The sequence below is a fragment of the Ptiloglossa arizonensis genome, chromosome 12, assembly GCF_051014685.1.
Source record: "Ptiloglossa arizonensis isolate GNS036 chromosome 12, iyPtiAriz1_principal, whole genome shotgun sequence".
NCBI lineage: Eukaryota > Metazoa > Arthropoda > Insecta > Hymenoptera > Colletidae > Ptiloglossa > Ptiloglossa arizonensis.
In genome coordinates this window covers 853050-878684 of record NC_135059.1, presented here as the reverse complement: position 1 = coordinate 878684, position 25635 = coordinate 853050, and the positions used below count along the sequence as shown (strand labels likewise).

Below are 25635 nucleotides of genomic sequence, written 5' to 3'. Positions count from 1 at the left end.
AAATTTCAATATTCAATCTTTTGTAGTGTTGCACATTCATCATAATCTCCGTATAACGACAATGATGACCGCTGAAGAAGAACTGTATGGATGCAACATAGTATACTGGAACTTCTTCTCAAATCATAAAGATTATGTTAGCAGAAGAAAAGCACAATCTAACGGTGAGTTAGCCAATCTAATCAAGAAAAGGATCTTTGCGATTTAAGTTTAATAAAAGAAGATTTATATCATCGATATTGATGACGTGAAACAGAATAAAGGAAAATGAAAATAAAACTATGAGAAACATGGCATAATTGTTGTGAATTACAATACATAACATTTTTTCAGCTATTCCAAAGATTCCATTAGTCAGGAAAGTTTCAAAGAAAAATATAATAGAATTTGTAAATAAAATTCTGCATAATCGTTTTTTCAAGTTAAATAGTACAGTGCAACTTTCTGAAATGTTTTAAATGTTTCGCCATAGATCACAGGAAAAAATAAAATTAAAAGTATGGAGAATGCGGTACAATCGCTACGATTGAATATTACTGTGTAACTTTTTGAATTGTTCTATAGGTTTTATTGGAAATCTAAGGGGAAAAATCTAAACAAACAAACAAAGAACTTGGCACATTTGTTATTTTGCGAGCTGTTTCAAAGACTTCACTAGCATCTTTAACAAAAAATGAAGTAGAAATTCTTGAAACTTTTACTCGTTTTCAAGGTGTTGTCAAAATCCTCGGGTTTTGTTATACCTCGATAAACAATAAGGTCGCGAATATCCTTTGGAGGAATAGGGGTCCGGAACGCGTTACAGCGGTAACAGCAATTGAGCGCGCGTGACGAGCAAGAAATCGAAAGTACCGCGGAGATGATTGCTTGTTCGCCTTTTGAAGTTCCTACGTCTTGTAATGGCAATCGACGCTGGCGATGAGAAAAGACGTTAATAACGTCAGGGGTCACGTGTAGAATGTAAAACAGCGCGACGCGTTATTGAACGATAACTGCAAGTTATTAGGGTCGATTGACGAGTAACTGGACGTAAGGAGCGCGTAAAATGCCTCTCGCGGTGTGCGTGCACGTACAGAGCTCCGCCTCGATTGTTGGTTACCATCGCCATTGGCGTTGACCGCCGACGTTACATATGTAAATTACTCCTCGTACAAATGTCGCTGGGACTAATTCGACCGTACGCGCAATGTTACATTAACATTCGCGCCGTGATCGGTGCCGTACAATAGGCTTCAGTCTGTTTCTCTTCACGGGCGCGGTGTCACAGTTCGAATCGGTGCTCCGGTTCCACTCGAAACTTTGCGCTTCGTCCTAGTACGATCACGATATCCATCCGCGAGTGTTCTTGCTCTGGCAAGTGCTTGATCGTGGCGAACAGGCGATGTAACATCGCGCGAGGTTACAGAGCGCGCGAACGGCCCGGGGTCGAGACACGATTTTCCCTGCGACACGGTTGTTCGCCTGGTCGGTGTAATTTGTGAGAGTTACAATGAAGTAGAACGTGCGGGAAAGACTTGACGAGTACCGGCCCGATTTGCTTCCAGGAAAGATGAGGGGCGGAAGTAGTTTGAATCAGTACAACGACGACGACTTCTTCAGCGGCGGGCCGTGTCCTTCGTGTAGACTGGCCATCAACAAGGAAACCGGTCGACTCAAGTTCGTAAGAAGCGCCGAAAACAGTTTTGTCCGCGATCCCGTAATCGTTAACAATAAACGAGAGACGACCGATTTTATTCGAAATTGCGCAGGTGGTGCATGGGTGGAAACGACACTTGGCGCTTTCGCGTCAAGTTGATGCTACTGATCCCGGCCGTGTTACTGCCGATCACTATAATCTTCATCGCTCTGTCGCGGTCGCAGGTCATCGGCAAGTCGCCGTATCATCGCACGTATTTGATCCACGCGACACGGAGACAGGACGAGAGAGCCGAGGAAACCTTTCCGCGTAAGTCTATTGCCGTTCCGTAGCGATTCTCGTAAAATGAATTTCACTTTAACGATATCCGGTTCGTTGGTTACTCAAGGATCTATACGGCTAGAGTAAAGTGCGTACGCGTGGCCGTGATTCGTCGGTCAGTCACGAGAGAACGAGGATCGCGGAAAACGATTAATATGCGACCGAGAAATTAACCCGTTGCTTTATAGAGACGGGTCACGCTCATGATCCAAAACAGTGACGGATCGAGTACCGTGTAACGGGGAAAGCTCCGAATGCGATCCGATTTTTCGGGTTTCTGTCAAATGTGTAACGTATTGTTGCTTCTTTTTTATGAATGTCGCACTGTTTGATTTTTCGAAGCTGTCGAAATACATCGCGCTTTCGATGTTTGGAGAACTTTTGCTAATAAGAATCGAATGACATTACTTTTAACCCGATAAATGAGTGAGAACGTTATGAAAATTATACCCAAAGTTTGGAATTTCGATATCTGCAACTGAAATGTACCTGATGGAATAAATATCGCGAAGCACTTGTAGTCCATTGAAGTATTATATATAAAGCGATATCCTCGAGAATACAAGACGTCGCATGTGTTTTTTGCCACTCGTTACAAAGTCGTATAGACCCACAATGAAAGCCACCTTCGTTGCGCCTAGACCCTCAATATACCAGCGCCCAAAAACTATACTCGGTGAATGATATACAATGAGGATACTCGAGGCACGCTTAAATATTTAGTATGGAAAGTGATACCTCGGAAGGGTGCAAACCACCAAATGCGGTTGTCGCCGCACAGGACACCGACCGCAACACCGTCGGTACGCTCAGGCCCTCACCGCGCTAATGGCCAGAAACTATGCAAAATTGGTCCTTGGGATTTTGACTTTCGATATTCAAGTGCGCTCCCGTTTTTTAACCCCTGCTGGTTTTACGTTCTCGCTGTATTTCTTTCGTCAAAAGTATAGCAGTGTGCGTCACGCGACCGGTACGTGCCGTATCTACGTGTCGCAACGAAGACAAAGAAAATGACAAAGAAAAAAGTTAAACGACAAAACAAGGTGTATCTTTCTATGAACTCACTTTTATTTTTATAAAGGGAATCATAAGTTTTCTTTTTAGATTTCAAATTTCTTGAAAAAATTTTATTCGTCTAAAAAAAAAGACGTATGATTCTACTTAAAAAATGTATAATTGATTTTACAGGTGTATTGGTGCAGTTATGAAAATTGTAAGATCACAGGAATATATATTTTGTTATATCGTTCAACATTTTCCTCTATAATTACTAGACGTACCCTACATACAGTCTTTACAGATGCTTGTGTCTGCAGGTATCGAAATTACGAGCTTTACGTGCGTTCTTAACACGTACACGCGGTCATGATCCACCGGAGGGTCAGTGAGCAAGTATTCGCACGTTTCTGATGGTCGAATTGTTATGGTCGGTCATAAAACTACGACCGCGTTACATAAAAGATTTATAAATCTTTATACCGGTGTTACGAGTTAAATAAAAGGGAGTTATAAAGAGGTAAGGGCGCATTGAATATATTATTTTTGGTATAAAATCATTTTCGTTGTAATAAAATCAAGAGAACAGGTACCTAAACGTATCATTTTTCACGTTCGAATATTCTTCTTTGGCCTTTTCGTTGCCGATTTAGTTCGTTCGTTGCATCTTATTCCAGTAATTTTAGTATTTCTTCGCACAGTCCATCTTATTCCGTAGAAATTTTAGCGGCGTTAATTACATTCGTATTGATAGATTTATCGATCATTTGTAACATTGCCGATATTTACCGTTTGATCTCTCGAAAAGATCGTACGAAAATATACATCGAACGATCGAACGTGTTGGAACTGTTGCTATCTCGTAATCGGGACGAAGGTAGGGTTACTCGATTCTTTTCGGCAACTGCTATTTAAACGTATATTTTATATTTTGTTCTCGAAAATATTAACGTTTCGATTGCAAAAATGTTCAAAGTTTGGTCCGTAAGGTATTAATTCCTTGGACTTCATCGGACATTGAAGATAACTCCTAAACAGTATCTCGACACAGGAAGTCTTTTATAGGAGCGGTAGCGATCGTTCTTTCGGTAATTGTGAGAATCGCAGTCGTTAAAAATATCGTAAGGCAACGGGTTGACTCGAGACATCGAGGGTGTCGAATGCGTTCGATGATTGGGTAAATAACGGTTCGTGTTACTGATACGAATTGTGTTAGCAGTGACCAGCCGCAGCGAGACTGAGCGGGCCAGCGAAGAAGAGGAAGAAGACAGAATTCTAATATCTGGAATGAAAACAAGCTACGTCCCGGTAGAAACACTCCTTCCGCCGCGGCAGCTGCAACGACGCAAGAGAGAACTCGACGGGGTACATTATCCACAAGCAAATTCAAAGCAATTCCACAGTCAGGCGCGATCTAGCTAACCGATACTGTCTCTTCTTCGTGCTTCTCTCTCTCTCTCTCTCTCTCTCTCTCTCTCTCTCTCTCTCTCTCTCTATCTATCTATCTATCTATCTATCTATCTATCTATCTATCTATCTATCTATCTATCTATCTATCTATCTATCTATCTATCTAATCTATCTATCTATCTAATCTATCTATCTATCTATCTATCTATCTATCTATGCATCTATCTATCTATCTATGTATCTATCTATCTATCTATCTATCTATCTATCCATCTATCTATCTATCTATCTTCTACCTATCTATCTATCTTCTATCTATCTTCCATCTATCTTCTATCTATCTTCTATCTGACTTCTGACTATCTATCTATCTATCTTCTATCTGACTTCTGACTATCTATCTATCTATCTATATATCATCTCTGTATTTATCCCCCTTCACCCTTTTCTTCGTTTACACCAAAACGCCTCCGCCCGACTTCTCGAGTCGGCACGATCGTTAACTTAGAATGAACATCGCAAACAGTGGCTCGTCACGATCGGCGAAACAGAGTTCCGAAGAGAGCCACGATCGTTTTCAGGATAGTCGTGCATCCTCCTTCGGCTTCGAGTCCGACGAACCGAACACTGCATCCTCGAGGATTTTATACACGAACCGACACGATACCAAGACGAGAGACCGACGAACGGGGAACAATCTTTTCTGATCGGGTCTCAGTAACGAGAATCGCGACGGGTTGTCGCAGGACGAACGAGAACGAAGACGTGTGAGCGACGATCTGAATCTTCTTATAAAACGCGATCACCGTTGACTTTGGTCCATTTCGATCCGCCGAATTTTCAATGCTCGACCCCTTGCGGTCTTACCGACAATACTTTTTTTGTCTTTCCTTAACTTCGTTCAGGTTCGTTTCAAGTTGGACGAGTTATTAATTTAACGAAGAAGTTTTTTCGTACTCATTTAGAAATGGAAGAAGACCGCAAGGGGTTTACCCTCCTCTCCGTTAAAAATACGGTGAAATTTTAAGGGAAAGAATTTCTATAATGGTGTTATTCTACGGAATCTTCTCTATCGCATGACCATACCCTAGCGAAAGAATTGAAATTTGAAAACTGATGAAATCGTAGTCAAGCAAATTGCAAAGATATTTCTTTTTTTTTTTTATTATTACTTCAAGTAGTAAATCGTTGAAATGTTGCAATTTGCATATACAAAGGTTGCAAGAAAATCGGGGAATTGATCGAGACGAGGTTCGATTTATATCGTCGCAAGCTTGGTAAATAAAAGTATAGCGTCGCTTATTCGAGCAACCAATCCACCGTCTTTTTCGTGGTAATTCAGTGAAAAACATTTCAGAAGGAAACGGGATACTTCGGGTAACGAGTATCGTGTGCGCAGTAACGTTAATTAGCGTTAATCAACATCAAATTAGTGTTACTGGTGCACTGTATAAATATCGATCGTCCCACTGCCAATCCTCTCATTTCGTACAAGGACAATTAAAATCAACGATATCGTTTTACTTACAACCAGGAATAGTATTAGCAAATGGGCGAGAGCAACACGTTTCCGAATAAATAAATTTCCATATTTCTTGCAGCTCTCGGCACGTCGTTAAATTTCTCGAAAGCGTTTTGTCCCTACAAATTGCGATAAATGGCGTCTTCGTAACGCAAAAATCACGAAACCGAATTTTCTGAAAGAAACACCTCGTGCAGGTGCAGTCGACTGACTACGTTGCTGGGAAAACAGACGACCGAAACACCGACGAAGATTTGGACAACTTCCTGAACGATTACTACCTCGAGGTGGATGCCGACGAGATCAAACAAAATTCTGGAATACAGAGCAACGATTATCGAGAGTTAGTGTAATAACATGTCGGTCGTTGAAAAGTATTTACATATATTATTCGGTCGCTTTAAATCTTTCAGACGTTTAGGATCCGAGTTTTTGCGATCAAAAAGACGCTCCTTAACCCTCGTTCAGCTGGCTCCGGGTCCATTTTGATCTATGCAATGTTTACGTAACAACCGCGAAACAACAGCCATAGTCGTTGCTTTCGTGCTCGTTGTAGCCATCGAAATAAACAAATAAAAAATGTATCTAATAACATAAAACTTCGATCGAAATCCACATATTCGAATGTGAACTAATAAAATTCAGGTTTGAGTCAGAATGAACCCGAAGCAGTTCGAGGATTTACACACGAAAAACCTTCGATAGTTTTAACCGCCAATTTCTAAGAGTTTTTATTCTTCAGATACGACGAGCATCCGTGCGACTCGCACAAAACTGAAGAGGAACTGCGCTTGAGGTTGTCCAATGGAAAGTACGACAACGAGGAACGTTCTCAAGACGAGTCCGACGAGGGTGAACAAGGTGGCAGACACTCGATTTCGATCGGCGACTCGGAGACCAATTTACCGATCACCGACGAACAAACCGAGAACGACGCCATTCCCGATTTCCACGCGGTTTGGAAGGGCGAGGGGAACAAGTGGGACATCAGAGAGGCTCAAGGTACACTTGGCTCGTTGTCCCTCTAGTCGCTCTGCGTAATTTCTGCTCATACGCTTTTTAAGAAACAGATATTCGCCGCAGCAAAAATCATGCTCACGTACATGGACAGGAGCGCTGACCCGTGCGAGGACTTTTATCAATACGCCTGCGGCAACTGGGCGAGGCACAATCCTATACCGAAGGACAAGGCGGCCTACGATACCTTTGAAATGATCAGGGAGTCGTTGTATTCCGTTCTGAAGGAGCTACTGGACGATCCTATACCTAGAGAGCTGGAGTCGAACTCCGACGACGCAACCGTGAAGGCCAAACAACTGTTCCAAAGTTGCATGAATTACGGTAAGTATATATGGACGGCTCCCTGCGATCGACTATGGAATCTCGCTGGCTCTTGAAACGTATTAACGTGTGAAATGTGGCTAGAGATCTTGGAGCAACGCATGGAACAGCCGCTTATACAGCTCCTGGACGAACTCGGCGGGTGGCCCATTTTGAGACCGAACTGGGATCCAGAAAAGTTCGACTGGCTCCTCTTGGTCGCTCAGTTACGATTGTACAACAACGATATCCTCATTTCCGAGTGGGTTGCACCGGATATCAAGAACAGTGAGCAATATGTAATACAGGTAAGAACCTGCATTCTCTAGGATCTGTGACGAGAAAAGTGTCGAGAAAGTGGAAATTAACTTTTACTATTGCTATTAACGGGATCTTCGAATCATAGATTTCGACAAACCATTTAATACGTTGAATGCCAGTCATTGGTCCGTACCGATGCTTTGAATTTACAATGTCTCTTTAAAGCGTTTACAAGGAACGAACACTAATATTTATAAACTTTTAAATAACGTTACTGGCCTTAGCGATGCTATAAAATAACAAGTGCACCGATAAACAATGGAATATTTCTACTTTTCGCGCAACAATTTGAAACATGTCGGGAATATTCTTAAATATAGAAAACTGACGTGGCAGTTAACGTATTAAGGAAGACCACTTTTGAACGTATATAGTCGCTTGTTTAAACGGATCGTTAAGGCCTAGGGATCGTTTAAGATCGAAAAATTCGCATTTTCACGTCCGTATTTTTTCCCGTATGCTCTCTAAGATCTTTCAGTTCTCTAAGAGATCTCCATGTCTTTCTCTAGATCAAGATCCAAAGAGAATTTTAATTGCAGTTCGATCAGACGTCGCTGGGTCTTCCTACCAAGGACTATTTTCTCCAACCGTCGAACACGATATATTTGAAGGCTTACAAGAGTTATTTAATCAAAATTGCGACCCTGCTTGGTGCGCCCTTGCAAAACGCCACCATCGACGCCGACGAATTAATAGAATTCGAGACGAAGCTCGCGAAGGTACACGATCGATACTCGACGATTTTATTCGCGATCGCTCTCCTTCGTCAGAGAACTCGACGAGTGACTTCGTGTTTCATAGATCACGTCTTCCTCCATCGAGAGAAGAAACATTTCGGTGTTTTATCAAAGGATGAGCATCGGGAAACTGAGGACTCTGGTGCCCCAGATCAATTGGCATCGATATCTGACGATTGTTTTAGCGCGACCAACGAACATTTCTGAGCCAGTTGTCGTCTACGCATTGCAGTATGTACAAGATTTGGTGAACCTACTCGCGAAAACCAGTCCACGGTACGCTGTTAAAATTACAGGTGTTCCCCAAAATTGGCGAGCAGACATCGTTCATTGAAAATTTCCTAACTGTTTTCTTTTTTTACTCGCAGAACCATCGCGAACTATCTTTTGTGGCGATTTGTCAGGCACAGAGTGAACAACTTGGACGACCGATTTCAGGATGCTAAGCAGAAGTTTTATTATATTCTCTTTGGAAGGGAGCAAGCACCGTCCAGATGGAAGAATTGCGTGGTACAGGTGAACTATAATATGGGTATGGCCGTTGGATCGATGTTCGTGAAGAAGTATTTCGATGAAAAGAGCAAGAACGATGTGAGAACCATTTTCTTTGTCAATTGTTCAAAAATCGATAACATTGAAATTAATATTCTTCTCTTGTACAGACCTTGTCCATGACTCGCGACATACAACAATCGTTCAGAGAACTTCTCAATCAAACCTCTTGGATAGACGACGAAACAAAAGAATTGGCGACCGAGAAGGTGGCCGCCATGCTGTTAAAAATCGGATATCCTGATTCAATTTTACAATCTGACCTATTGAACGAGCGTTACAAGGATGTAAGACTGAACCTTGACTCTTTGTCCCGCGGTGATTAGAGAATTGCGATAAATGCGTTCATTGTGTAACTAAATCTAATTCTTGACGCAACTCTAGGTCGTGATCCATCCAGACAAGTACTTCGAGAATACGTTGAATATCTTGCAGCATCTGACGAGGGTGCAGCAGGATCGTCTTGGCAGCCCTGTTAACAAAACTCTTTGGGACACTGCGCCGGCAGTCGTTAATGCTTATTACAGTCGCAGCAAGAATCGGATAAGTCAGTTTACTCTTCCCTAAAGAAGCGAAAAGAAAAGAAAAATTAATACAAGGGTTGAACAAAGAGTTTTTCAATCACTTGAGAAAATTAACTTTACAACTCAATGTTTTCATCGTTCGATTTTAAATTTCTACTGTCGGTTCGCGACGAGAAGGGAGTAATCCTTCGAGTGAGCTCTTTGTTAAACTCTTCTATCAACGACTGACGAGTTTCTTGAAACCACCATGAACTTCAAATTCATTGATATTATTTCATATTCGTTTGTCCATGTAACCAGTTTTATTTATTCATACTGCGTTTGGTATAAAAGTAACGAGTCGTTCTCGAGTATGTTTAGGAAGACAGGAATGGGACGATTTTATAGAATTATACTAGTTAATTTTGTATCGGACCTTGTACATTCTTATTTAAAACGAAGTTATCGAGAAAAATTGAGTAATGAATTGTTTTCTATCCTCAGTGTTCCCGGCTGGCATTCTGCAACCACCCTTTTATCACAGACATTTTCCACGGAGCCTGAATTTCGGGGGTATCGGTGTTGTAATCGGACACGAAATCACTCACGGTTTCGACAATAAAGGTCGGCTATTCGATAAGGATGGTAATTTACATAGATGGTGGAAATACGAAGCCATTTACGGCTTTCACGAACGTGCTCAGTGTCTTATCGGTAATGGAAGCGCTTTAAGTACCATGGTGTATTGCAAACTTTCGTTTGCAAGTTCGAAAACTGTTTAATCTTTCAGACCAATATAGTCGTTACACCGTGAGCGAAGTAGGGATGCAAATAGATGGGATTAACACACAGGGAGAGAACATTGCGGACAACGGTGGTATTAAGCAGGCTTTTCGAGTGAGCATTCTTCGCGCAGTCCGCTCTTTGCCTTTTTATAATTGAAATATTTAACGTATCTTGTAAAGCGGTTTAACCTTTAACAGTCGTACGTATGTATATCGCGGTTTCTGACGACAAAATGTGGTTCCAATCGCTCGCAGTTTTCCTCGGTGACTTTCAACCAATTGTATATTTGTTATTGTATTAATCATCTTCAATTGAAAAGTTTTTACTTTTATTTTTAATCTAAAATGTATAAATCAATGTAACGGGTGCATATAATACATTGGTGTTTTTACAACACTTTAAAGGCATTTTTTTTTAAATTTGACATATCTAATCAAAATAATAGCTTTGTTGTTTCGGTTCGAGAATAATTAAAAGCAATTGAAGTTAATTTAAGCACGATTTGGTCAAGTTGTTGTAAAATAAGAAATGTCAAACGCACAAATCAGGCATCTGAAACTTGTTCCCCTTCAGTATGGTTATCTTACCGCAAAATTGAAACTTCCGGAAATTTCAACATCGGTCGACTGTTTGTCCAATGTTCGTGGATCACATAATGCAACACAAAAAGATTACTTATTATAGAATATTTCATTATTGAAACAAAAATTAAAAAATTTCTTTCGTTCATTGTTCTCGTCTCTGAATTCCTCAGCTGCAAACCGTTACGTTCTTCTTAACGTTGTCGCTTCGATGAACTTCTGACTGCAAAGGGTTAATTGAATTTCAAAAATAATGATTACCGGTTTGTTGTACCGATAATATTGTACTTTAGTAATAATCATTTTTTAAATTGCCTACTTTCCCAAAATTCAATCATATTTCACAGGCGTACGAAAAATGGTTGCGCTTAAACGGAGACGCTGATGAGACTCTGCCCGGTTTGAACGCGACAGGAAAGCAGTTATTTTTCCTGAACTTCGCCCAAGTGTGGTGTGGCTCGATGAGACCGGAGGCGACTAGAAACAAATTGAAAACTGCGGTACACTCTCCCGGCAAGTTCCGTGTGATCGGCACCTTATCGAATTCGAAGGACTTCGCGGAAATATTCAACTGCCCACTCAATGCGCCCATGAATCCACTAAAAAAATGCTCAGTTTGGTGACGAACCAAACGTGCTCGTTACTCTGCCAAAGCTCATCGATCATGGATCGAGTGAATCTTCGCTTCGTTGAAACAGGACAACGTGATCAAGAGAGATCGGTATTGCGCTACCCCCGATGACCAAAGCGCTCGGAAATGGAAGTGTTAATTGTTGAAATTAATCTATACGTTTCTGAAATATTCTGATACTCGTTTCAAAAGTGAAATTATAATCCTTACTTACGCTTTTTAATGATAGTTAATTCTATAGAGCAATCGCCTCGTGTTGATCTTCGTTACAAACGAAACGTTACTTCTCGCTAATTAGAAAGCAACACACAGAGGAATTGATAAACCGATGCGAATAATAAATGTTGAGCTCCAAAGTGTTGTTCAATGAATAACGGGTATGTAACGTAATCTATTAGGGGAACAACTCTCGTACTAACAAAATATGTTGTATAGCGATAAACATTGCCGTGCGATACCTCGGTTTGTCGGTCCGAGTACCATCGCACAGCGTAAAATACTGAATATAGTAGATGTTGAGAAACAGCTGCGCTGTTCGATTGTCAGTGAAAATTGTAAGATAGAGCCAAAGACAATAATAATTTCAGACAGTCATAAAAATCTTTACAATCTATTTCCCTGTATATCCACACACTACTACATATATTGAAATTCTTTCATCGTTCTATAACTTATGCATCGTATGTCACCCGATCTCGCGGATCGTTCGTCAAACTGTGTCCTTACTGTGTCGGCATTTACCGATCGGCAAGGCCGTTTGACAACGCCGAGTAGTGTGGATGTGAATTGATGTTTCGACTCGGGCAGTGAAAATGCAATATTAGAAATACCGATCGGTTAAATTGTTCTGCAATATCTATCCGTATGGTTCGGCAAATGTCGACACACTGAGGATACAGCTTTACGCCCAACGTACATCATACATACTATAGATAGAAACGTTCACGTTGCATTCGTAGAAACTCGAAAGAAAACCGTCAATATTCGACCTGGTGTACAACATCTCGCGATTCGTCCGCGAAACTCTCACGTGAAGAAGTCTCGTTTATCATTGACTTAAATGAATGCCAAGTCATTCTTTTTTTTTTTGCCTTTCTTTCTTTTTACAAAATCTTTTGTCTCGCATATATAATAAATAGAGTAATAACGTCGTTGAACTTCGCAAACAGGGTATCGACGACACCGTGTCGTGGTTTAATAATAATAAAAAAAAAAAAAAAAAAATGTTTGAAAAAGTCTCTCGCAAGGGTAGAAAATACGGAAAACAAACTATTGGTTGTAAATGCGATATCGATTGACTATCTTGTCGCCTTGTACTATGGTACTCTAGAATGACAATAAAATACTTCAGTCGAGCAGTTCGAACAGGTCCGATCATTATTGACTTGTCGAGGTTCCGATCGGTTTCTGTGAGGAAGAGACTCGTGCTCGCCTCACGGTACACAACTCACAGTCGTTCACATAAACTCGCACACAGAACCGGAGAAGAAAGTTCCACCAATTTTACAATCCTATTTTTACAATTTATTTACGTATTGCCTTTCATATTGAGTGATTGAATGGATGAGTAGTAAAAATAAAATCGTACATGTATCGTACATTCAATTATTTAGTATAAAGCAAAGTAAACGAATTAGACGACAACTGAATCAACGGGAAAATTATAAAATCATCGAATAAGACTTTTTGCGAAAATTATTCTTTAAATAAAAAAGTTTTATACGATACTCTTATCCCTTTCGATGCAAAGGTTCGAACCCTTGGCAGATGTGCGAGGAAATCTTGTAATTGTATTTGTTAAACATATTTACCGATGTTGAACATCCACAGACTGAATGCTATATCAGCGAGTCCAGCAACTAAAGAGTTACGTGTTAAGGCATAAATAATATTTTTTACGATCATATAGTATGCTTTATACTAATTAATTTCCGTAGCGTGGGTTGACAATTGGTTACAAAAGGCGCATTTATTTGTAGTCGCAAGTTGTACTGATAAATCAGGAATTTTGTGGATACCCTTTCGTATTACTCACTTTTTTCTCGTTTACCTTACAATATACGCTAGATCGTAGTTTCGATTTCATATCTCGTAGACCTGACGTTCTTATACTCATATTTTTTATACGGTGTAATTAATAATATAATTCAATTCTGTGGAATATTCCTTTTTGGAAATAAAAGGCTCACGACTTATCTAGGAACACACGACGAATGATACAAAGGTTCGTCGCTATCCTTTAAAACTAAAAACAATATCGCTGAATATGTGTGTACGACGCGCTGATGAATAAAACAATACATGTATCGAGTAATGAAGAGTTTTTTTCAATCTGCATGCACCCTGCATTAAAGGGTCGTTTTTCAAAATTCTTCAATTTATGCAGATTGTGGATATAGACATTCTCGTAGTGATACTGAATACCACATGAAATTCGATGGCCTTAACCCTATTATGTATAGCCATTACAAATTATACGAGAGTTTAGATTCTTTACCTTCTATGACATTTTATCAAAATTGGCCTATTAAATATATAAATATATGTTTCGCGTGTGCTACTTCCGTCCACCTAATTAAAGTCAAGTGGAAATGTACCTTAACTTCCCCTTCAACTCCTATTACCACTGTTACGTATACGTATTGTGTTAACAAATATTCTTCACTTATGCAGAAACTGGTACTCCAAAATGTCTTCTTCGTCTGAAAAAAAGAAATAGTGTCTTATGTTTTGATTAGAAGCATGGCATCTGCTTAGCTGCACTAAAAGGACATACTATGTCTAGGAGTGTCCCAGTGCAGTATAATGAAACTGCCAAGGTAACAGAGATTTGCATGTACAGGTACAAAACTACATGTTTGCCTTGTATATAATTTATGCAAGAGCATTACAAACTATTTAAAATACATACGAATCGAGTGTTCTACTACTAAGTTATGTAGACACATTCGCATTTGTACAGATACGGATGCTCGTATGATGCTGTATTTGTTTAAACAAGCAATTAGAGTGCAAAAATGTCAAAACAGGTTTGAAGATGCATTTCAGTGTGTTAGTCAGCTTTATCTTAGAGCGTGGACAATTCTAAGACGAATGAATGGTTTCTTTGATTGTACCTAACATAAGGGAAAACTTATACTTGTAACAACAAAATAAGAAGTTAATGGTCATTTAAGTAAATAATACTCTCATAGTAATCGATCTATGTTGATATGAGATATTAGATACAGATTACTCTCTAATGTTTTAAGTTAAAAGAAAGATACAGAAAGAAAGAACGAGTGGCGGAATCACTCCTTGTGACAAAATAAAATACACTCACAGATATTGTCTCTGCTATTGTTGTCCAAATCGCTAGTCTGTGTATGAGTTTCCTCGTGCATACGCCGTTCTGCATCAACCGTCAGCGCAGCACAAGGCACAAAAATGACTCGATTACGTCTTTGACATGGTGTAATCCACATGCGCACAACGTGAGTTGCAAAGGAAATTGAGTCGGTTTGTATGTTAGACAGTAAAGCAGCAGGTCCTTTTAGAGCGGCACAATAAATAGAAAATAAAATAAACCAAATTCTTAATATGCCTGTGAATCACAAAATTTGCATTTCTTTTTGTTTCCTTTTTTAACGTCTTTAACAAGTAAAATCCAGTCGTTTTGCAAACACAGATTTTGTGTTTCTCAGACATACTGTACAACCTGTCTGCAACATAAAATATGTATATATTTTACAGAATAATATATAATGGTTGGTATCATAATGATATTGATAAATCAGTTTGCGTAACTACTTTCTTAAATATCAAATTACATAATAATTTTATCAAAACGAAAACATTCGTCGAAATTAATAATTAAATGCCAGTGCGCAATTTTCCAATGAAACTTCTTTGAATGTACATCTATATGCATCGAGTACCTAACAAACTGCAGAAGAAAAATCGTTTTGCGATACATATAAATATCGTTATATTACTCTCTACCGTGATAATATGACAACTTCTTATTCATTGTTACTTATAAGATGCCGAAGAAAAGAAAATGGAAAATTCAGTTTTTGCTTTGGAAAATTGCACAGAATGAAATTTTCAAACATGGCTGCATGTTATATAAAAAGACATTGATAATATCCACTAGATTATATATTTTATAAACATTAAGAAAGTAATGGAAATCATCGTTCGTGTCAATACAAAAACTAGAGAAATTGTTACAAAAGGCAATGTCAAATTTTTTAGAAGTATGAAATGTTTGAAACAAACATTACACCATATTTGAAGTAATCTTATACTTTTATGACGCCGATGCATTATATGCATCGAATGCAAATATTTTCTAGCGGCATTTTATAAAAAGAACGTTATTTAGATATAACAAGATATGCTAAATAAAAATTTATATAATAACGCAACGGCAAGACGCAATTAAACGTGACAAAGTCTGTTGAAATTAAATAAGCTTATGTGAGATGCAGAAGATATTCGTATGTAGATAAGATGACATCAGTTAATATAAACAATAAGAAATGCATACACCTGGAAAGCATGTATATAAATTATATGTCGCAGTTTTTTCAGTACTTCTAACACTGATAAGATGGCACATTTAATATGAGCATAATTTGTTCTATTTACATATTGTCGAACCTGTGATGCAGTACCACATAACATAATTGTAAACAATTTCTTTTATCCAAATAATAACTTGAATTAGTAGGAATACAATAAAAATGTCCTTCGCGCACGGACCATGTAGCTTAAATGATTCACCAATAATTGCCCAATATACAATAACGCTTTTATTGCATATTTTCTTTGTACATATATATTTTGTTTCCATTGCGAATTGCCATTAAAAATGCATTTGCAAAAGCAATAATTAGTGAATCGTTTAACATTTTGAAACAATATCCTCTCGATTTTAAAGAAATAGCTGCCCCATTGTCGTAGACAATCCTAGAACGCAAGCAATGGAAAAATATTAATAAAAATACGTACCTTTTTTTTTATAAAATAAGTATAATTTACATGCATTATTTATCAAATTATTGCAATGTTCATTACTTAAATTCTTTGACATAATCTGTGTTATTTACATGACCATGCTTGTGCTCTACTTCTTGTGCGATCGTGCTTTACATTAACAATTACACCACAATAATATTTATAATAAAGCGTGCAGTATAGTGTATATATAATATTGAATTATCGAAATTAAATACTGAGTTCTTCGTTCATAGTAATTATACTAGTTTCACTATTACTGTATGTATACTAGACTTCAGCACAACAATTGCATATCTCATGCGAGAAATTGCAGATTTACTTATTCACAGCAAGGTGCAATTACACGATTCTGCTTTTAATTCGTTTATATATACGGACTTATATAAAGATTCAGTTATAGATGTGAATTTCATTATGAAATATTACTCCAAAAATAAGTATACAATTAAGAATAGCCCTTTTGAATTTATACAGATCAAATAATAGGAAAGTAAAAACAATAGATGAATCAGGATCAACTGCTACAAGAATAAAAGTTTAAAAAAGGAGTCGAAATCTAAACGACATTATCATTATTACGACATAAAAAATACCTGTTTTACTCTTTGTTGAATTTAAATATTACATTTTGATGCAATCTCTTTAAATTGTATTAGTATATACATTTACATTTTACATGCAAATACTGTAACGAATATTAAAATATTCTCAATAAGGACAAACTTTAAAAATATGATTACTGTGAAGTACATAGTACAAGATGGAATGCAAAGTTGAGACGACATGTATAAACAAACTGTTAAAACTTCATGTATGAATTACATAAACCTGAAAAATAAATCGCATAGGGCAGCGAATAAATACTTTGAAATATCATGTACAAGTGATAGAAATCATGCATTAACTAGACATATAACTTTTGTTTGGTATTGGTGTTATTGGAAGGGAGATAATGAAAATAGTATTAAAAAGAGTATAAAGACTGTGTTTAATATTCACACGAACTTGTAAAATCTTATTTTTCATGAAACCGATGAATAAAATGTTTCAAAGTATTCATTCAAAACGTTCAATTGTATATCTTTCTTCAAATTTATAACTCATCTATTTACAACACCGGCATCTACATAACATCAACAAAGAATTCACAAGGATTTCCCATCGCAATGCGAAATGACTGTCTACTACCAGATAAGTCTTGTTGGTTCTGTTGATTCCCTGAACCAGTTCCTGTCTGCACAGACTGTTCAGAACCACTGGAACGACTGCGACTACCATTAGACCTCTTTCCATTAGAACCATTTCCATTACCAGAATTCTTATTCGGCATAGTTGGCACTGAAGGAATATGCAATTCGGTTTCAGACGCCGAAGAACAGGATTTTAAATCATGGATAGGTTCTTTGCAAATGTGCTCACTACCTGCGCTACTACCTCCTGTTAAAATATATTATTTTTAAATATTGAACTTTTACAGTATTAACCCTTTGCGGATGCGTGTCAGGATACTCCCAATAATGTACTGTTATAGTTTTGAGAGTACTTTGCGTCAGGAAATTCTCGTTACACAGAAATTGATTTTTTAAACATTTATGTAATAAATCATTAAATTAAAGTGAAATGAATAAACACATAATATTCCTGCTATCTTCTTCGAAACAGTCTCGTCCTGTCTAACGTTCTTACTCCGAATTGTCCACCCGCAAAGAGTTAATCATAAATAGTAACATAACAAACATAACTCTCACCTGAACCACTATGAACACTTTCTTCTCGATGGTAACCATAAACAGTTGGTTCGTTAGTGAAATTAAATGGCATTGGACTATATCCAGTTGCAGAATGAGGTGCGTATGTTCCTGAATAAGGCATGTCCCAGGCATTTGGTGGAGGTAATGGCCCAACTGTATCGCAATCTAGTTTCATGCTACTCATGGCTGAACACAAATCGCCAAATATATAATAACATTGCTCAGAAAATGTTATTTTATTTACTGTGTGCCTAATAAAACCAGCTTTCAGCATGAGGGATGCATATTTTCTTGCATCACGACGATCAATAAATCCTTCTACATGAGTATTCAGCCAATCCACCACATCTGCACCAATAAATGCATTTGGTATTGTTATTTTAAGCCACATACGATCACGAATCTCCAAGCCCGAATCTGGCCGAGCCATTGCTCGTACTATTGTTGGCATATCAGTATTCACTGTAAGGTGAAGTTCTTCTAATGGTCCTAGTAGAAATGCATTATTCACCCATTATTGTTTTTAATAAAATTTTTGAAACTTATATTGATTTATTTTTAATACAGAGGAATAATTACTTTCTGTATCTGGTAATGTGCTTGCAAGACTACTTGACGTTGATGTTAAAGTTGTGGCACTTGGTGGGCGTGGAGGAAAACCTTCACCCCTTATAGCAGCTGTATGTGCCACCCAAGCACCAGGATCTATAGGTCGTACAGGTTCTGTACGTGGTATTGTGAAATAACCTTTTGGATTAGGATCCCAGCATTTTGCAACTACTAATTTAATTGGTCTGAAAGATGTATATTTATCCATCATAACAAGACAATGCTATAATCTCTATTTATGAGTTCAAATCTCAAAATCATTATTTATCAAAATATCATCATTTTTAAACATACCCTGGTTTCTGAACCACTTCACGCAGTACTCTAACTGCTTCATCGTTAGACATATTCTCAAAGTTAATATCATTTACTTGAAGAATCATGTCACCAGGTTCTATTCGACCATCTAAAGCAACAGCTCCCCTGTTAATATTAAAATTTGCTTAATAAAATCACTACACTTGTAAGAGTAATAAAACTATATTTGCTCTGTACTCTGCAGTAATTATTCATTATACAGTGCCATTTATACAGTACAAATACCATTGCATTAAAATAAAACACATACCCTTTCATTATTGAACCAACATAGATTCCCCCATCTCCACCCTTATTACTTTGACCAACAATACTAATTCCAAGGAAGTTAACAGTATCCATGTTTAATGAAACTGTTATAATATTTAAGGACATTGTACTGTCTGTGATACTGCTAAAGGATGATGTTCTAGACATTGGTGGTAATCTGTGACGTCGTCTTCTTTGTGGTCTACGTCGATCTAATATGTAAAGATAAAAATTCATTTCTCCATTTACGTACATCCTTTTTGTAATAAAATATATTTCTCAGATAAACATATTTAAATAATTATGCGATATTGATTTACCTAAGGTAGCTCTGTCAACTGTACTACTCATATTGGTATGTCTGCCTGTTGTTGACGTTATACGGCTACTTGCATCGTCATCTGACTCTAAAAATGTTGTTGTTTCTAAATCTGAACTTAAAATAGAAGCAGTCTCATAACCGTGGCCTGATCTGTGCTTTGAATGACCGTTTATACGAAGTCCTGAGTCAATAAACAAATGAGAATAGTGTTTATATAGTAAAAATTTTGTATCAATATATCATTTCTAATAAAAAAATTATAAATAAAATTATAAAAATAATTATACAAATTCAAACAATTAGAGACAAGTTAATAGAATCGACAACATACCATTATACTTATTATATTTTTCATATTTGTCTGAATGATGTCTTGAACTTTTATGCAAATGATGCCCTTGTCGACTACTTATAATACTTTCAGTTTCAGTTAAAGTATCATCGTGTGAAAGTGGCGGTGGACCACGATTTGTATGACCAGGTGTTACATGATCAACACGATCATGTTTTGCCTCGCTGTGTGCCACAGAATCTGTGCATTGTGATGCACCATCTGACACATTACTGCCTTCAGCCGACACCAACTATTGGTAAATAAATTTATTTCTATATGAGATACTTCTTTTATTTCTAATTTAAACTTTCTAAATTTTCTATGTGTACCTAATTAAATGTATTTTTTTGATTCATTAATAGAGATTTAAGAAAAACTTTAAATTATACTAAAACTATCCTAAAATAAATTCAGTAATTAATCTTTCAAATTATATTTTAATTTTCTTACTTATACAGTGCACTAAATTGTTTACCATATACATGCTTTAAAATTAAAATTAAAATTGTTCTCTTTTAAGTTTTGTGGATACATAGATAATCACAAAACTTATATTAACCATCTTAATTATTTATAATTCTTGATATTAGTATCATGGAAGTTCATTCCGTTACAATATTTCTGTTCTGCATATTCATGCTTGACATAACTTTGCCAAAAAATGAGAGTAAAAAATGTATTGATATTTATTTTCAATAATATATTTAATAATCTTACCCAAGAGACAACACGTCCATTGAAACAGGGCAGATGGGCATCATCATCTACAATTTCTTCTTTCACCACACTGTTAAGAAGACCAAAAAGATTGTAATATAATAATTGTTTAAATTGAATAAAGTAAATATTGTAGCTAATTCGATTGTAAACATATATAGAAAAACTAAAAGACAAATAATACAAAGATTTTAACTGCAAGTAATAAATTTTATGCATAAACATAAAACAAAAATAATGACTTATGTAAATATTTAGAGATTAAAATGAAAACATTTTATTTTAATTTAGTTTTATAATGAAAGTCAAATATTTTATTTCTTATTTTTAAATATCTGAAATATTTTATGATGGGCATAACGATGCCCAAATTATGGGACAATGTAAATGAAGATAAAATAAAAATTTTGTTGAAAGAGAATTTTGAACACCAATTTGAAAAATTAATTTTGTTTAAAAACCCATTTTGGACTTACAGGAATATGCTACAAATAACAAAACTGTTTTTGCACTTTAGCGAATTACACAAATGTAAGTGAGAATCATTTGATTAAATGTATCCACAAATTTAGACCGTTTTTAAACACAAATATATTATTTTTCTTTGTATTTTTGCAATTTTTATTACTACAGTGCAAATATTTCATATAGTTTAACATTCAAAATAAAGCGTTTTATATTCTGAGTTTATATATTCTATTTGAAATATTATTTTATTCGTAACGAATTTGGCGTCTACTATTTAAAATATAATTTCGTACACCTCTATTTGTAATAATAGCCATGTATGGACGCACTGCATCTCCGCGTAAAAATACGATACAACGATCGTATTAGCGTTTAAAGCTCCCGATAGATGGACGCAAATCGACTGACAGAAATACACGCAGCCGAAAGGATAATTGTCAAAATGTGACTCTATCACGAAAGCGGATACTGTTTTAAATCGTAGGCCATTGACTTGCCTCGGAAGATGAAAGATAAAGTCTTACAATGATATCAATCGACATCATATTCTCATGAAATATATGCAACACAACATAGACTAGACATGCGTATCGGTGTGACACTCACCCAAAATCATCGTCCATTGATTTGAAGAAATACTTATAATTCGGCCGATTCAAGACATTCTTGAAGTCGGCAAGAGTGACCCTTTCCGGTGATATGGTGAGCTTCACCAGGTAAGGGGTCTCCTCATCGTCGATGTGATAAATGATCTTAGTCTCTTCCATCGTCCGAAACTCTGTTATTCTACGTACATTTGCGATAAAAACTGAATCACCCAAAGCCCACTAACTATGAACAATTCTCTTGAACCAATATGGCGCGTCACAGTTCGAGCCAAAGCCCTCGCGCGTACGGGGATTGTTCGCTCATGAAGCCCACGGAGCTTACGTGAATTCTGTCGCGCGTAACATTATCACGACTGCATGCAGTAAGTTACGAGAAAGCTGTTGACATTATTCACGACATTCGCGCGGCACGTACTCGTTGCTCCCGACGAGCTGAATTAAACGTCAACATTCTTGTCGACATTACACACACTCGCGACGGTCGGCCCGACACTCGACAGTACCTTCGAAAATTAGAAACGAACGAAGATAGAAAGACAATCTCGAGACCGATTTTTACACCCTTTCAACCATTCACTGCATCCCTCGTCAGATGGCATTGCTGCACCATTGTTAACGATAGCGAAGGGTTCCGAAATCCATTGAGTATTGCGTTCACTGTTTTGAATCTTATTGCACGTAGCTAGAGGGCCGATAGTCAGAAGGGCACAAAAGTTGTTCTGAGTTGTGATTGGAGTCCATCGGACGCTTACAACAGTCATATTTTGTGTTCCAAAGTACGCTCTTAGGAAGTTTGCATCCCTTGGACTTGTGATCTTTAAAAAGAACAGATAAGATAGAACGAAGATTCAAATATTTTCTCTCTTCATGACATCTTTCGAAACTCGGCAATCATTTATCTAACATTCAATACTTAAGAAATACATTTATCGGGCAGCATATATTTTTTAGGTTTAAGGAAAATATAGCATAGACGTGGTGTAAAATAGATTTTATAGAAGATGTGTCGCATATTCTGAAATACCGACCACGTAATATATCAGTGTTTTGAGCGACCTCTTCGTTTCAGAACGGTGATTCTGGGGACTCAACTGGACCACTGTAGTCGATAAAAGAAGTAAACATAGAAAACTCGCTTTTGTACATCGTTTGTGGTTCCGTTAACCTATCAGTGTCAGAAAGTACTTTAACAAAAAGTTCTATGCATTTTCGCAACTTTATGTGACAACGGATGCAATTTGAAGTATTTTAGCATCACGAAACTAAGAGTATTTTCATAGTTACGTCTATTCTAATAGCTTTTTAAAATTTGCCCAAGTATTAAGGAAGATCTAACAACATTTGGGATTTTAATATCTCTTTAGAAAATTTAAAAAATACTATACTTTTACTATAGATAAAAGGAAGACAACGAAGAAAGAAACAAAGAAAGCTGTTCATGATACTAGGAAGTACACGATAAAACCATAAACGATGTAAGTATAGGGACAAGTTTTCTATTTACTACTTTTGCCGTCTTTGGTAGTTCAGGTGAATATAGTTCCAAGAATTACCGTTCTCAAACGAAGAGGCCGCACCAAAACCACTGATATTTTACGAGGTTAGTATTTCAGATCATGTGACACCGATTCCCGTAACACAAAACGTCTATTCTAACGTATCGATAATTCTGATTGCTATCGAAATAATTTACATTTGTCATGTACAGTTTTAATTTCTATACTTAATCGCTCTAAAATTGTATTATAATCCGAATCGATAATGTTGAAAGTAACTCGAAAATGATAAAGGAGGTCATATATCAATATCTTATAAAACATAAATTCGTACGCGTGCGTACGTGACAGATAGTTTAATCACTAAAGTAATATATATATATATATATATATATTTCCTCTATGAGATTTACTCGAAATAACTTTAATTTTTCTTTCCCTTATTTAATTCTATAACAAGTTATGAAACATTTATGAAACACTAGACGCAAACGATCAAGTTACACTTATGAAATACTATTTGCAAACGATCACACCCAATTTGTTAATATTAATTACTATATAATTAATTATTGTATTATTACTAGCTGTTACTGGTCATAAAATTACTAATTACACATTGAGCAATATCGATTGTTCAAATCTCACTACACACTATATAGAAGTTGCCGCGTATGGAGAGCCGCCCTAATCACATCCTACGCATCCTCCTTTTCTATAGAACTTCAATATACCGTTTGTTTAGATTTTGCTAACAAGTGTTTGCAAAACGATCAAAATAAAGAACAGGTACACTGTGTAGAAAAATATAATTATATAGAAAAATGTATACAAATGCAATTACGACATTTCATAAGGACAAAGTTGTAGAACAGGAATAGTCAATTCAGTATCTCCTATTCAAATTTTCTACCAGTATTTAACAACACCATTTTAAACTGTCGAAGATACACTCGTTTCAAATCGATGTCGAAAAAAGTTCAATTAAATCACTTGTTTAATTTTAATATCTACCATTTTTAAAATTATGCTTGCGATCAACGATAAACTTAAAAAAGGACAGAAACATATAAATCTGTATATAAATATGTGTCATTTGTTCTAATAAATTAGATTTGATCGATAATTCATTTGAAATTTGTTCGAGTTGATTGCCATGAGTTACAGCGTCGATTCCACGGCGGCGCACTCTTTGCAATGGAATTGCAAATAAGATACTGTAACAGAAATAAAATACGTATTTTAAGCAAATGAATTAAAGTAAATGTATTTGCATTATAATCAAGCAACAACTGAACCCGAAATATATTGCAAAATAGACAAAGTAACAATTAACCCCGGGTAGAGATCGGAGAAAAGACGCGAAATCGGTCCAACGTTTCTCACAATGTCGATTGAATTTATAATAAAAAATATATTAAAATTAGACGAAGATACCGATACAGAGTGAACGAAAGTAGTAATAGCGATTAAAAGCGATCAGATTGCAATAAGTGAAGATTACACTTCATTAGTCGTGAAACCTATGGCATGTCTTATCACGCTAATTTCCACGGAACAAATGATGACACCCCACGCCGAAGCGTTAGTTGGCAAATTAAGTCAAGGTGAGCGGGGTCTCGTTGGAATATATATTTCTAAAGAAAAATTCAGATAAAAAATTTCAAGTAGAATCTCTGGTTGTAATAGGGAGAAATAAAGATACCAAATAAGGTAACGTTTAATTCGCCAATGATTTAGCAATATTACACTTTTTGACGTATCATCTCTTCTATGCGTCAATCTTTCGTACAATCGTACAATGTGTACGTAATTTTTGATTAAAATGTTCATTATTATAACAGCAGATAATAAGACTCTTTACCGTGCTAACATTACCGACTTTGATAATTGCATTGAATATGATTTTTGGAGACACGCATTAACGATTTGGACTAGAATAAAATTCAACGCTATTACATGCAACAATGAAAACTAAACACGACGAGAATTAATTATTTTGGTGGTAATCATAATCATAGATGAGATATATCATTGACCCTGAAAAGTACAAATATCGTTTTCCACATGTATCGACTTTGTGGGTTCAGTTGAATATAGTTTAGTGAATCACCGTTCTGAAACGAAGAAATCGTTTCAAAGCTACCGATATTTTACGAGGTTAGTATTTCAGTATGCGTGACAACAAATTCCGTAAAATGAAATATCTATTCCATATCTCGTCCATAACACCAATTTCTGTAAGATGAAATGGCTATTTTACATGTACAGAATATTTTCTGTAGCTGCTAGTTGTTATTCTTTACGGTTACAGCGTTGAATCCTTTTTCTTATCTGAATTGATAAAGTTGAATGAAATACGAAAATGAACACGAGCTACTGTACCGTGTAGCATTATTAATAGGAGGTCTATTTCATATGTAATTTGTGTACTCAGATAAAG

At 36.6% G+C, this 25635-nt stretch overlaps 2 protein-coding genes and 1 long non-coding RNA gene across 11 annotated transcripts; 1 reads left to right on the top strand and 2 right to left on the bottom strand.

Annotated features, from left to right (window-relative positions):
• Window positions 1-1172: 1172 nt before the first annotated feature.
• LOC143152996 (neprilysin-4) lies at window positions 1173-11910 on the top strand. 9 transcript variants are annotated; one of them, XM_076323692.1, is made up of 16 exons: window positions 1177-1464; window positions 1545-1656; window positions 1749-1945; window positions 4170-4318; window positions 6083-6228; window positions 6628-6887; window positions 6969-7226; window positions 7311-7513; window positions 8066-8245; window positions 8328-8539; window positions 8632-8854; window positions 8926-9102; window positions 9200-9362; window positions 9823-10032; window positions 10109-10215; window positions 11033-11910. In XM_076323692.1, exons 2-16 carry the CDS (start codon window positions 1550-1552, stop codon window positions 11306-11308), a joined length of 2868 nt encoding a protein of 955 aa, XP_076179807.1. In that variant the 5' UTR covers window positions 1177-1464; window positions 1545-1549; the 3' UTR covers window positions 11309-11910. The 9 variants fall into 9 exon arrangements, 8 of the variants coding, with proteins under 8 accessions (XP_076179813.1, XP_076179812.1, XP_076179807.1 ...); XR_012993690.1 differs by having other exon boundaries at window positions 1173-1656; window positions 10119-10215; window positions 11033-11173; XM_076323691.1 differs by having other exon boundaries at window positions 1177-1656.
• Window positions 11911-13830: 1920 nt separating this feature from the next.
• LOC143152998 (uncharacterized) lies at window positions 13831-14870 on the bottom strand. Its single transcript, XR_012993691.1, has 2 exons — window positions 14639-14870; window positions 13831-14018 (listed from the first exon to the last, which is right to left on the bottom strand). It is a non-coding gene; the product is annotated as an uncharacterized LOC143152998 (long non-coding RNA).
• Window positions 14871-17059: 2189 nt separating this feature from the next.
• LOC143152997 (segment polarity protein dishevelled homolog DVL-3-like) lies at window positions 17060-22267 on the bottom strand. Its single transcript, XM_076323699.1, has 9 exons — window positions 21695-22267; window positions 20621-20690; window positions 19901-20153; window positions 19568-19750; window positions 19249-19459; window positions 18975-19103; window positions 18651-18865; window positions 18069-18560; window positions 17060-17757 (listed from the first exon to the last, which is right to left on the bottom strand). Exons 1-9 carry the CDS (start codon window positions 21853-21855, stop codon window positions 17444-17446), a joined length of 2028 nt encoding a protein of 675 aa, XP_076179814.1. The 5' UTR covers window positions 21856-22267; the 3' UTR covers window positions 17060-17443.
• Window positions 22268-25635: the final 3368 nt, after the last annotated feature.